We start from the raw sequence: 13,851 nt of genomic DNA, 5'->3' as shown, positions 1-13,851 counted from the left end.
AAAAGCCTGAGCCCCACCACCCGTGGAAAGGTGGGGAACTCACCAGGTGTCTCCAGAGTGGGGCAGGGCCCAACCCCTGCTGGAAGCCCCAGCAACTAACACCAAAGCTGTGCAAACTGGAGCACCAGGGAAGGGGAGGGACTGCTGCCCCTCCCCATCACAGCTCAGGAGGCTGTGGCAGCAAGAAAAGCCCCTGGTGGCCACATTTGAGAAACGCTGTACAATGTGTTGACTGCCCACCTCACAGGGAAAAAGCAGCAGCACATGGCACATCATAACAGAAAAACAAACATTCCTGTTGTTTCTTCAAGTTGATAAGCAAACGATTCTTACTCCATCACACTCAAGAGACATGAACTTTAAAAGTCACAAAATTTTTGACCAAATATTAATTTGTAAATATTTGCAGGATTTAATTAAGCAAATTACGCAATTACTAGGAAGAATAATAACTGGAAATATTTACAGTTAGGTCATGTTCTGAAAATATTTCTGTATGATAATGCAAAACTGGAGATTATAAGCTACTTTTTACCTCTGCCCATTGATCACCGCCCACATTTTGGAGTAAGACACACAGAGGGTCAGATTTTGAACCAACATCTTTGTCAATGAGATTCTCACAGGATATGGACAATTCCACCTTAGTCACACACTGAGCCATCTGCGGAAGAGAGTTCAGAAAAAGAATAAATGCAAATGTTGATAAAGTACTTTTCAATAAAACCATGTCCCTCACATTGATAACAGTGACACCTAGCAAGCCACACAACACAGCAAACAGAACCTTAGTAGGATAAATACACCTCAGCAAGAGGATGCTTGGGAGCATCTCCCAAGAATTTCTCTTATGAAGCTCACAAGTTTATTCTCAATTCCAGTGTTTATATTCTGGATATTTCTAAAACAAGGATTCCATTTAATTCTTGAAAATTGTACACAAGGCTTGAAATACACAGCCATGTAGAAAGATTAATTTAGGAAGTCCGGGATGCACACTTTAACACACTTGAAACTTCCTTCACCAAATAATAGCACTCCACCAGAGAAGTAGATCGCATCATGGAACAGACCACCCAAATACCCCGAGAGAATCTGCCTGAACTCCCTCCATTGCACATCCCTAGTTCTCATCTACAACCCTACAACGAAACCCATTCAGGGTATCATTAAACAGTTACAATCCATACTCAATGGGGATCACATCTTGATAGAAATCTTTCCTGAACTCCCTCTTCTGGCCTTCAAAAAAAACCCCAACTTCACCAAGCTCATCATCAGAAGCAAGCTCCCCACAGACACACCAACTCAAAGAGGTACCAGACCCTGCCAGAACAGATACAAAACCTCCAGACATATCTCAACTGCTATAATGATCAATACCCCACACAACACACCTTTCAATATTTGTGGGTTCTACACATGCCTATCACAACACTGTCATGGGTGCACAGGTTCAGCGCTCTGAAACCACTGTGAATAGGGTTGCCAACTTTCTAATTGCACAAAACAGAACACCCTTGCCCTGCCCCGCCCCTTCCCTGAGGCCCCGTCCCCACTCACTCTAGCCCCCCTCCTTCCATCGCTCGGTCTCCCGCACCCTCACTCACTTTCACTGAGCTGGGGAAGGAGTGCAGGAGCAGGTGAGGGCTCCAGGTGGCGGTGCGGGCTCTGGGGTAGGGCCAGAAATGAGGGGTTCAGGGTGTGGGAGGGGGCTCCAGGCTGGGACAGGGGGTGCAGGTTCCAGCTGGGAGTGTGGGCTCTGGGGTGGAACTGGGGATGAGGCATTTGAGGTGCAGGATGGGGCTCCGGGCTGGGGCCAAGGGGTTTGGAGTGCAGGAGCGGGCTCAGGGCTGGGGGTTGAGATGCAGGAGGGAGTACAGGCTCCAGCTGAGGCTGTGGGCTCTGGGGTGGGGCCGGTGATAAGGAGTTTGGGATGCAGGAGGGGGCTCCAGGCTGGAACCGAGGGGTGTGGGGTGCGGGCTGGGGTGTGGGCTCCGGGAGGGAATCTGGGTGTGGGAGGAGGCTGGGGTAGGGGTGCAGGAATGGGTGCGGGAGGGGGTTCCGACCTAGGACAGGGAGTTTGCAGTATGGACTGCGGCTGGGCGGCACTTACCTCAGGCTGCTCTGGGTGGGTGGCATAGCAGGGCTAAGGCAGGCTCCCTGACTGCCCTGACTCCGCGCTGCTCCCGGAAGTGGTCGGCATGTCCGACCCTTAAGCACGGGATAATCAGGTGACTCCGCACGGTGCATGCTGCCTGTGCCCGCAGGTGCCGCCCCTGCAGCTCCAATTGGCTGTGGTTCCTGGCCAATGGGAGCTGCGGAGCCAGTGCTGGGGGCAGCACACAGAGCTTCCCTTATCACCTTTGCACTTAGAGGCCACACATGCCGACTGCTTCCGGGGAGCAGCACAGAGCCAGGGCAGGCAAGGAGCCTGCCTTAGCCCCGCTGACTGGACTTTTAACGGCCCGGTCATCAGTGCTGACCGGAGCTGCCAGGGTCTCTTTTCGACTGGGTGTTCCGGTCGACCCTGTTGTAGCGAGACAACCCCTCAGGGCACACTCTCACTGGGGCAAGCCTCCTTGGCTTCAGCGCCTCCTGGGTCTGACCTGATGCTGTGAGCTCCCCACAGTGAGCACACCTGAACAGGACACCTGGGGAAGCCTTACATGCCTCCAAAGCGGCCATGCACCCTCAACTTCCGCAGTCAGCAGTGACTCTCAGCCAGTGTTGTAAACCAGGAAGTTTATTAGTTGTCTGGAATATAGCATAGAACAGATCTTGTTCACACAGAAAGCAGAAAGATTCAGCAAAGTCCATCTTGGGAAGACCCAGACCCCTGAGCTCTTCCCCTCTGTCCCCCGAGTCTCAACCTGGAGACTGATCAGCATCTAGCAGCCCCTCAGTCATACCCAGTTGCCCCACCTCCATCCTTTGCCTCTTTCCCAGGCAAACTGGTCATCTGGCCTCCACCTCTCTCTTTGTCTTCCCATGTGTCAGAGCTGGCTGACTTCTTGCAGAGGATTGGCCGCAGCCATCAGTTGTAAGGATACAGACTGTCGGGTCATTGTCTGGGCCTAAGCAGTTAGAGGGCAGTAACACCTGCTCTCTAGGGGTCTCTACAATTATCACACACCATTGTCCTACTATCTAGATACTTGTGCAACACATAAGGGAAACTGAGGCACCACACCAGTCATACAAAACATTAAAATTCCCACTTTGTCAGTGGTGTACCTCATCCAGTAAACTAAATGCCCCAACATCCATCATGTGAGTGAAATGAGACAGTCATTATGCTCTCATATGAACTCACGCAGAAAAATGATGAGACATAAACACCATATCACCCCAGGACGAACATTTTGCACAAAACAATCACTCCATATCTGACCTCTCAGTCTTTATCCTCAAAGAAAACCTGCACACCTTCAAAAGCTGAGCTTATACTCATAACTCAGCTAGATACTAAAAATCATGAACTTAAGACATTGGATTTATGGCTCTGTACAACTATCTGTAACCCACTAACCCTCCTTTGTCCTATGACTCTAGAGGTGTTAATTGCACACTTCACATGAATCATTTCTTGCAAAATGTGTTAACTCCTTTTCTGTTCCACCCTTGTATTTAGATGTGACACAGAGGCCTGGTCTACACTACTCATAAGCTGCCTTACGTCGACCAAACTGTGTAAGCATCTACACTAAAACGTCCCTTCTGCCAATGTAAGTCACCCACTATACTGACTTAATAACTCCACCTCTGTGAGCGGTGTAACGTTTAAGTCGATGTAGTTAGGGTGATGCAGTGTCTGTGTAGATACAGCGTTACTTACATTGCTTGTTACCGCCCGAAGCCCCACTGCTCCAGGGCCGACAGCCAGAGCCCTGTCTCCAGTTGTCAGGCCCGGGACTCCGGCTGTCAGTGCCCCATTTAAATGGGTACAAGCACTCCTGGTGAGGATGCGCACCACTGACAGAAAGAGCGTAGTGTGGACACAAAGAGCCAATTTAATTACTGCAGTAGCTGTATGTCGACCTAACTTAAGTCTACTTAATTCTGTAGTATAGACATGCCCTGAGTACCTCTCCTAGACCCAAAGAGCTCTATGTAAGCTTGAAAGCTTGCCTCTTTCACCAACAGAAGATGGCCCAATAAAAAAAAATTACCTCACCCACCTTGTCTCTCTAATCTATTAATTTGGCAGGAATGAACATTAACAAGGTAGTGTTCGGACCAACAGAGTTCCATTGCAACAGAATATTTTAATATGCAAATTTCAGGACAAGAGTTCCCTTACTTTAAAAATGACAGTAATTATAACTCGTATTAATTGATACCTCAATTTGATTCCAGTAACAGACTCTGCAGACAACCACTGAATTCTCTAAGAAAATAAAAGCAACTTTATCAATCAAACCTAAATCTTCAAGAGAAAAACTTAGTGCACCACAGTAAAACTACAGGTTACTAAATATATTTTCACCACAAGCACTAAAACAGAAATGTCTCAATATTTTATTCAACAAAATATTATTTTGTAAAAAAACAAAACAAAAACATTGAATGCAATGGCTAGCTAGGGTTAACACCGGCAGATTTTTTTTTTTTAATATGACAATTTCATGTCTTCACAGAATCACAGAATCTCAGGGTTAGAAGGGACCTCAGGAGGTCATCTAGTCCAACCCCCTGCTCAAAGCAGGACCCATCCCCTCATCCCTAAACGGCCCCCTCAAGGATTGAACTCACCACCCTGGGTTTAGCAGGCCAATGCTCAAACCACTGAGCTATCCCTTGTAAATACAGTCTAAAGAAAGTGATCTTAAAAATTTACAACCAAAATTCTGCTAGCAATCTTTTAAAAATCTCTTGTACTGTCACTGATGAAGAAAATCTATAGACCATACAATGTTTAAAGTACAGGAATAAATATAATTTAAAAGCAAATATCCCCTTGTCTGAGATTATTTATTGTAAATTCACATACCAGGCTTATTCCCCTTTCTGCTGAGTAAAAGGAGAAAGACGATCCTCTACCTATGGATGCTTCTAGTCTAAGAATCTTTTTCCACCCCAGAGTTTACATTTTTTCTAATGACAGGTTTCAGAGGAACAGCCGTGTTAGTCTGTATTCGCAAAAAGAAAAGGAGTACTTGTGGCACCTTAGAGACTAACCAATTTATTTGAGCATGAGCTTTCGTGAGCTACAGCTCACTTCATCAGATGTTTACCGTGGAAACTGCAGCAGACTTTATATACACACAGAAATCATGAAACAATACCTCCTCCCACCCCACTGTCCTGCTGGTAATAGCTTATCTAAAGTGATCAACAGGTGGGCCATTTCCAGCACAAATCCAGGTTTTCTCACCCTCCACCCCCCCACACAAATTCACTCTCCTGCTGGTGCTAGCCCATCCAAAGTGACAACTCTTTACATAATCAAGTCGGGCTATTTCCTGCATAGATCAAAACCTTGATCTATGCAGGAAATAGCCCGACTTGATTATGTAAAGAGTTGTCACTTTGGATGGGCTAGCACCAGCAGGAGAGTGAATTTGTGTGGGGGGGTGGAGGGTGAGAAAACCTGGATTTGTGCTGGAAATGGCCCACCTGTTGATCACTTTAGATAAGCTATTACCAGCAGGACAGTGGGGTGGGAGGAGGTATTGTTTCATGATTTCTGTGTGTATATAAAGTCTGCTGCAGTTTCCACGGTAAACATCTGATGAAGTGAGCTGTAGCTCACGAAAGCTCATGCTCAAATAAATTGGTTAGTCTCTAAGGTGCCACAAGTACTCCTTTTATTTTTTCTAATGTCGCTCTGTTACTGATGAAGTGAGCTGTAGCTCACGAAAGCTTATGCTCAAATAAATTGGTTAGTCTCTAAGGTGCCACTAGTACTCCTTTTCTTTCTGTTACTAAGAGCTCTCAAATGTGTGTGTCTGGACAAATTTAATTCAGTCAAAGCTAATCTTTTCCCTTTATATATCAAAGTGTGGGGGGGGGGGCGCGGGAGGGTTCAAGCTTCTACAAATCAGTGAATGAGATTGTATCCTTGTGCAACAAGACTTCAGGTTCTTATTCTTGCTCGAAACTGTTTGGAATATTGAACTGATAGCCATAATGTAAAAACAGGGTTGCAGGCTAACCTGGCAATACATGACTATGCGTGTACAGTTTTATATTTCATTGTATAGGGTTCCAGAGCTCTCTTTTAGGAGCTAGAGAACCCTTTGTAGAATATAATCTTATCTAATTCCCAGTTTGCTTTCCCTGCAGTATTTTGTTCTGTTTCAGTCCGAGGGTGACCTATGCCAACCGTCCAGCCTGCCAAGTACTCCCTTTCTGACACCGGGAAAAAAAGCTTCAGCTGGGAGAGGCTGAGCCCTCCTGGTGCATGAAAGGTCTGAAATACAATCATCAGAGGGGTAGCCCTGTTAGCCTGGATCGGTAAAAGCAGCAAAGAGGCCTGTGGCACCTTATAGACTAACAGACATATTGGAGCATAAGCTTTGAAGTGGGTGACTACCCACTTTGTCGGATGCATGAAATACAGTTGTGAGTCTCTTTCCTTGCCATATAGACTGATAGGAAATCCTGTGCAGCCTGATGAAGACTAACACAAATTTAACCACCACTACGAATCTAAGCGCAAGAACACCAGCCTCTACTAAGCAACCAGGCGGCTCGATGCGATCCACGTCTGCAAACGAAAGGCGGCGCTCCGGGAGCCCCCAGGGCCTGCCGCGCACACAGCCAGGGGACGAAAGGCGGCCCGGGCTCGCGGGATGCTCAGTACACCCGGCGCCGCGCCCCGGGAGGCGGAGAGGAGAGCCCGGAGCGGAAAGGGAGGCCGCCTGGCTGGCTCTCCCCCCGCCCTGCGCCCCGACTCAGAGACACAACCAACTTCAGCTATGGCGGCCAGCCCCGGGAGGGAAGGGCCCTGCAGGCCAGGCCCCCGCCAGACACCGCGCAAGGCTCCCTCGCCATGCAGCTGTGGGCAGGCCCCGCGGGCAGCAGCGCCCTGGCCAGGGAGCGCCGAGCACGGGGCAGCGGGGGAGGCAGACCCCGCCCGCCACCCGTCTGCCCCCAACACCCCGCGGGCTGCGGGGCGCCCCGGCCCGACCCACCTCCGCTCTCCCCGCGCGATCCGCACCCGGCGCAGCAGCGGGCAAGGTGTGGGCTCCGGGCGGGCCAGCGCAGCTCCGGCGCCCGCCCTGCCCTGCCCTGCCCTGCCCGCTCCTCCCCGGGGCGGGGACGCCCGGCTCGGGGGAGGAGACCGCTCCCCAGCCCGGATCGCCGCCGGGCCCTCTCCGCCCCAGCAGCTGCTCGGCGAGGGCCCACGAACTCCAGAGTCTGTCCTGCCGGCAGCAGGGGACTCCCTGCAGCCCCGCGAGGGGCACAGCCCGCTCCTGGGGCGGCTCCGAACAGCGAAGGAAGGGGCAGGCTATTGGGAAGCGCAGTCGAGGTAGCGGCTGAAGAGGAACAGTGGCGGGGTGGGCAGGATTGTGCGGAGTCGGAGAGCAGAAGCCAGGGAACACGCTGGGGTTGCAGCTTCCATTGGTGACAATGAGCGAGCCGCGCCTGTTTGTTCGCTCCATGCCATGAGCTAACTGACCAGTTTGACTTCGATCAACACTAGTTCGAGGGAGGGAGTACGTTTCTCCTGGCGACAGTAGATCGCTCCGATGACAGCTAATGGGTGTTCTGGGAACCCAGGTATTTAAGGAGGATGGTGTTGAAATTCCGTGTCAGAGGCGTCCTGAGGCCACGGAGTCCTCAAATATAGCCCTGGATGAAAAAAGCATTTACTAGAGCTCTTTAAGTGCTTGTGATGTCAACTATTGCAGAAAAATTTAGTTGAAGTGAAATCTTAAATGAAGTTTTCTTACAAAGCTGGTTTTGGGAGAGGGAGGTTTTCTCATTTCCTTTCTTCAGCCCTCAAGTACAGATAAGAAAATGGGCTCAGACTAGCAGAGTTGTCTCCAAGGGAATAGAAAATCCCTCCTGCTGAACCCCCACTAAATTTGAGGATTGTGCCTGAAAACTAAATATACATGTTCTGAAACTGCTTAGAATCATAGAATATCAGGGTTGGAAGGGACCTCAGGAGGTCATCTAGTCCAACCCCCTGCTCAAAGCAGGACCAATCCCCACTTTTTGCCCCAGATCCCAAATGGCCCCCTCAGGGATTGAGCTCACAACCCTGGGTTTAGCAGGCCAGTGCTCAAACCACTGAGCTATCAGTCCCCACCATGCTTGGCCATACAGAGTTCTCTACAGCACTTAATGCTTGAGTAGACCTCTGAAATATTAACCACAACAAATACTTCATGGTACTTTAATCACATTAAGCAGCTTTCTCCCTTTCCTGACAGTCTTTCAATGTGAAGAAATTAGTTAAAATCTTAATCCTCCGTTGTGGGTTAGATTGCTGCGTATGAAATATACAAAAAAGAAAACTATCAGGTAAGAGAAGTTTTTCATTCTAGAGCCCCTTCACATCCAACAAAATTTGTGAAGGGATGTGAAATAAGCCGCTAAGAGAGAGGATAACTACATACTAAAAAGAGCCACTAGGATGCTGAGGGTGGACAGATTTTAAGAGATTACTGAGGCACTGCGGGTTGTGGCACACTCCTTGCAAATACCACCACCACCACCACATGGCTGCCTTGTAGGTTATATCATCAGAAGCATAAGCGCTTTCTTCCAGTGATTATTCCTCTCGCAGATTAGCCAATAAACCCTTAGCAAAGTTAGAACTTCAGCATCCTCCAGTCCAACTCAGAAGATTTTCAAGCTTGCTTGTCCTTCTTTCTTGGGTGACAGGTCTCTAATAGTATTTGATTGCTTCTTTGAGTCAAACAGATCCTGCAGTACCTTTGTGTATATCCAAGGTGTGCCACTCTTGTGGTATTTCTATTTAAATGTATTTATTCTTAGCTTCTTCTATGGTGTTCATCACTACATGATCTGAGCATGAGAAAATACACGAGTCCAGCACACCTGTGAGGTATTATCATTGTTTTACAGATGAGGAACTGAAGTAGAAAAGTTGGTGACTTGCCCAAGTTCACACAGGACATCTGTGGCAGAGCCAGGAATCTTACTTGGATCTACTGCTTCAAACTCCAGGTCTTTAATCTCAAGGCCATCCTTCTCAGGGAACTTGTAAGTAGACAGGAGTTATGTCTACACCAGCACTTAAGTAGTTTTCCTTACTACTTCAGGGAGAAACATTGCCGAAAAGTATCAGCAACGATTCAGTTTCCCACTGTAGACAAAGCTTGAACATTTGTTTTAATATTCAGCAGCTCACACAAGTGTTCCTTGTGAACTGTTCTGAGACCCACATGTCCACGGTGATGTTCTTCAGTCTTCTAAATTATTCCACTTGCTTCTGCAATAGCAATCTCTCTGCTGGTATCAAGGAAGCTTGGTCTAGAAATCTGTCCTGTTGCAAAAGGAAGAACAAAAGTCCCATCTATGAGAAATGGAGGATAGCAAGGATTTCTTAGGCTTCACAGCTACTTTGGGGAATCCCTTGGAAAAAATAGCTGCCAAACAGTTTGTTTTCATAGTTCTTTGATGCTGTTTGGTCTCTCTCTCTATATATGCTTCCAAGGCAGAGCAAAAGGTGTCTGACTACCTTATTTCATGCCATTAAATCAATAAGGCTTACAGGGAAATCTCTGAAAGCTATCTTTAACCTCTTGTCATTCCAAGACATGGAATACCTAAACTTGTCTATCCAAGCAATCATGTGGAGGGTGAGGCAGAACCAGTGGCTGAGACACACAGTGAAGAATAAAAGCCTTTGAATTATGTTGAAGGAATGACTTCTGTCTGTAATCCTCTGGGGGATGAATAACCGTTGGCAGGTGATCACTGTATCTCTGTCAGAGATCAGTTTTGGAAGAGCGACATAGCACTTCTTGTGTCTTGGAACGAAAATCTAGTTAACTTCTGTGGTAAAATTACCACCTTTTAAATCTGTAATTGCTGTTCTGTTCATGTTTTGTACCCAGAAGAATTATAAAGAGATACATGCCAGTAACCCAACTGAGTGTTGTAAATCTCACTACGATTTAACAAAAATATTCTTAACAGGTTGCAAAATTTTTGCAAACTGTAGTAAACCAAAAGTACAATATTTGTAAATGAGGTTACTACAATGAGTGCTATAACAATGCACGTATATATAAAGGATAATCTCTCTCCCTCTCAAACATATATAATTTGTTTATTTAGCATTATCAGAATTGGGGAACGTCTGTTTAATCTTTCTGAGGACCAAGTCAATACACATATAAAGCCACCGGTATTTAATCATTAGTTGTCTTATTCAACTTGTAGCAAGTCATTTTCTTTAACAAAAAAATAATATTCCTTTTAAGTGGGTTTTATACTTTAATACAGTTATTTGGCCAAACACTCAAGACTGATCATCATTTAACCCACATGTGACTGATGTTAGTCGTGTTGCTTAATACACTATTGTACAGCACTCAGATCCTACAGTGCTGAGAGGGTATAAAAACTTATGTAGAGTATAATTTAATGAAGCTTTAGGAAAAGAGACCCTAGTTCCATTCCCACATGTGAGTAAGCTATTATCCCATATTGTTACTATTGACCTTCCGTGTCACATTCTTTGGTAGCATTCAACCACAAATGGGCTGTGCACACAGCCTCAACAATCTACCATTACCTCTGACGAACTAATTAGCCTGACTTGAGAGAAACCAACAGCAGAACTCAAGATCCTTTCCAAATCCACCTATATATTATTGCTCCCCAGCCCAGCATAGAACACATTTAATCTCAAGTCTGTGTAGTTCTTTGCAGCCCTAATATATTTGCTCCAATTCCCCAGGATAGACACTGCAGTACAACTTTGTACAATGTCTATCATTAGGAAAGAGAAGGGTAAAAAGGTCAGTTAGCCCAGGCTTCTTAAACTTTACATATTGCCAGCAGTAAAAATTCCAGCAAAAAAGGAAATACCGGAAAGAGTAATTTCCACCTTCAGCCTCACTAGTGCACTCAGAGATACAGGACAAAGTAGACCCTAATGAAGTAGAAGGAGGGGCTGCTCAGCAAACAGAACCATCTCTGTTTAGGCTTCAGTAACAGGCATCTTTTGCAAGAAGACAACCATTACTTCTCTATTTGTGTTTGCACCCAGTACAAATCAAATACATAAATGCACATTTCAAATGTGTTAAAAGCGGACAAGCAAATAGGAACTGCCCCATCTCACAAAATGAAGACTTATTTGAATCTTTGAAGAAAATAAGTGAAACTCAGCCCTTCCTCCCAAATGATCTCTCATCTTCCTTCCTACTTTCTCTCATTAAAATCACCAATATCTTAATTTAAACCATGTGAGCTCAGATGCCACAGTGATGAGCACTTAAAAATGTTATCATATTAGGATGTTGCCACACCCAGAAGTCTCCACCTGGCCCAGCTGTTGCTCAGTTTTAGCTATGGTGTGAGGATTTGCCTTGAAAAGTATCTCAGATTGAACCATGTTTATCTGGGAAGATCCAAAGCAGAAGAGATCTTTCTTTTCAGCGAGAAAGTGGCTTTTCCCATGAGATCATCATCTACTGGGCCTAATCAAAGGAGAGTACCAAATGTAATGTTAAGCAAACAACAGGGCCTAGTGGAGAGACAGCAAGACCTCATATCTAGTCCAGCTGCTCCTGAGGAGAGTAGAGAGGAGCCTTCCCTTGAAGACTGTATTCTTTCTGAAACAACTGTCATCTTAGTAGTAAGGGAAAAGATTTTACTGCTGCTGGAGGCAGCATACAAAAGGATTAACTAGAAGAAGGATAACCCCTTCACAAGTTCAGATAAACATCCACACTTTCATCTAAATTGACAAACCTTGAGACTCAACACGTGTTTATTTGTTGCTGACCAGCCGAAATCCCCAGAGCTCTCATGCTAGTTTCCCATCTGCTGCATTCATTTTGGCAGTGACCAAAATCTATCTACATCTCATAGCTATTCAGTGCACTGTATTAGGTTAGATGATATCAGTCTAGTTCCTGAACATGTCTATCAGAAAATCACCATCTTAACTTGCAACCTAATTATCAGTTCCAGCAGAAAGACCAAAGGTTGCATGGTCCATTGAGACTGGAGGGCCATTTGGATCAGATTGGAAGCACACAGCTGGAGTAGTTTGAGGAAGCTTGTACTTCTGCTGCCTATATGTGAATAGAGGGCTCAAGGTCTGACAAAGGTATATTCACTCCAAACAGAAGTGTAAATATAGTTCTGCTAGATACTCCACTTGCTCTTTTGCTGCTTCATTCAGAATTCTAGAGCAGCCCACACTAAGTCCTAGAATTCTTAAGTCTTCACTTGTTTTAATAATAGGGTTCATTTTGGGGGAGCAATGCGGTTTCCTTTAGCATTTGCTTTACCTCCCTAAGCCATAAGTTTTTGGAATCTACTTTCCAATTCTTCTTGGTAAAACAGTAAAGTATAAGTTAGTTACTGTATTACTTGTATCTTGAGCTTTTGCCAGGATAAGCAATGGACTGATAGAATATCTCAATATAGCAATCCCTTCAGTTCTTTTTCCTTTTTTCCATAAAGCTTCCTCTCAATATCCTTAAGAGGTCAGTAAAGGAATCTTGAAGGCCTCCAGTTCCTCAAGGATCAGCTTTTTATTTGTCACTATGCTTTCATCTAATACATCCACCCTTTTTTAAAAGCATGTGGTGGTTTTGCACATCTCTTCCTGTTGTCCCACACAACCCTCTTTCAGTTTTCATTGGTTCTACTGCCCCAAAACTTCCCTTTGACAAAGGAGTCAGACAGCATACTCCCAAGACCACAGTGCTTCACCATCAGCACTAGTCAAACACTAGAATACTGCACAACTACTTAGTTTTACTAAGATGCCTTTTAAAAAAGGGCAGGTACTATGAAATAAAGGCGTTAGTCTCTAGGATTCGTCTGCAAACGGAAGTCTGAACTTCCAGGTCACGGGTGAAGAGGCAGGAATGCGGTGATCCCGGGATGAATATCAAGCCTTATGTACTTAAACTAAAAGGGGCTATCCATTTTTTGTGTAGCCTTCCTCTTTTCTTTTTAAAGTACACGTTTATTTAGTAACTAACCAAGACACTTCAGTCACCTTGCAAACTCAAGCCTACATTTCATTGGCATAATGCACATGGCCATCTCAGAAATAAAGTAATCAATAAGTTACCTTGTGGGTAAGCAGGGTCACATTCCCACTGATGCTCAATCACCTGAACTCTTCAAAGTATTAGTATGCTTCAAAAATTGCACATACATGCAAACTAAATATAGCTCTCAGACTTCTGATAAGTTACAATGCTGCTTTTGGTGCCACAAAGGTTGTACACTACTGGAATTACTGCTGGATCACTCCCCAAAATTAAAAACAGTTACTAACCTGTTCCATAACTGTTGTTCTTAGAGATGCATACCACATTTCCATTCCACTCCTGGTGCTCAGCACACAGCCATCAGAAACCTTTTCCCTCAGTTGTACCCATTGGGGGCTCAACCTCCCCCTGCTGCTGGTGCTACTGCATGCAGATTAAAAGGGTAGAGCCACCCCTAACCCCCATCTCTGGCCAGAGCTCTGATGTAGAAGGGTAGGAGGGTGGGTCATGGAATGGACAAGTGTAACAAATCTACGGAACAGGTTAGTAACTTTTTTTTTCCTTCAAGTGATTGTACATACGCATTCCACTCTTGGTGTCTCACTAGCTGTAGAACAGGAGGTGGGATCAGCGTCTATTTCAAAAAAGATTATAGAACAACTCAACCCACTCTAGCATTGTC

General features: G+C 45.7%; 2 protein-coding genes across 10 annotated transcripts in view; both read right to left on the bottom strand.

Annotated features, from left to right (window-relative positions):
• CPNE1 (copine 1) overlaps positions 1-13,851 on the bottom strand; it is an 80,329-nt gene that overhangs the window by 30,244 nt on the left and 36,234 nt on the right. For 2 of the 6 annotated variants that reach the window (XM_073310026.1, XM_073310024.1), the window contains exons 1-2: positions 7,140-7,251; positions 536-664 (exon numbers count right to left, since the gene is read on the bottom strand). In XM_073310026.1, coding sequence (XP_073166127.1) covers positions 536-664 — 129 coding nt within the window. In that variant the 5' untranslated portion in view covers positions 7,140-7,251. Of the gene's footprint in view, positions 1-535; positions 665-7,139; positions 7,253-13,851 lie in introns of those variants that run through there. The other 4 variants (XM_073310028.1, XM_073310030.1, XM_073310027.1 and 1 more) reach the window with 3 other exon arrangements.
• Positions 9,397-13,851, bottom strand: part of RBM12 (RNA binding motif protein 12) — a 40,679-nt gene continuing 36,224 nt past the window's right edge. For all 4 annotated transcript variants that reach the window (XM_073310023.1, XM_073310022.1, XM_073310020.1 and 1 more), the window contains one exon: positions 9,397-13,851. This exon is cut by the window's right edge and continues 25,760 nt beyond it. The gene's annotated coding sequence lies outside the window, so the exon portion shown is untranslated.

This window comes from Lepidochelys kempii, chromosome 13 (assembly GCF_965140265.1).
Source record: "Lepidochelys kempii isolate rLepKem1 chromosome 13, rLepKem1.hap2, whole genome shotgun sequence".
NCBI classification, from domain to species: Eukaryota; Metazoa; Chordata; order Testudines; family Cheloniidae; genus Lepidochelys; species Lepidochelys kempii.
Note: the sequence above shows the minus strand (reverse complement) of the source record. Positions and strands in the feature narration are given on the sequence as shown.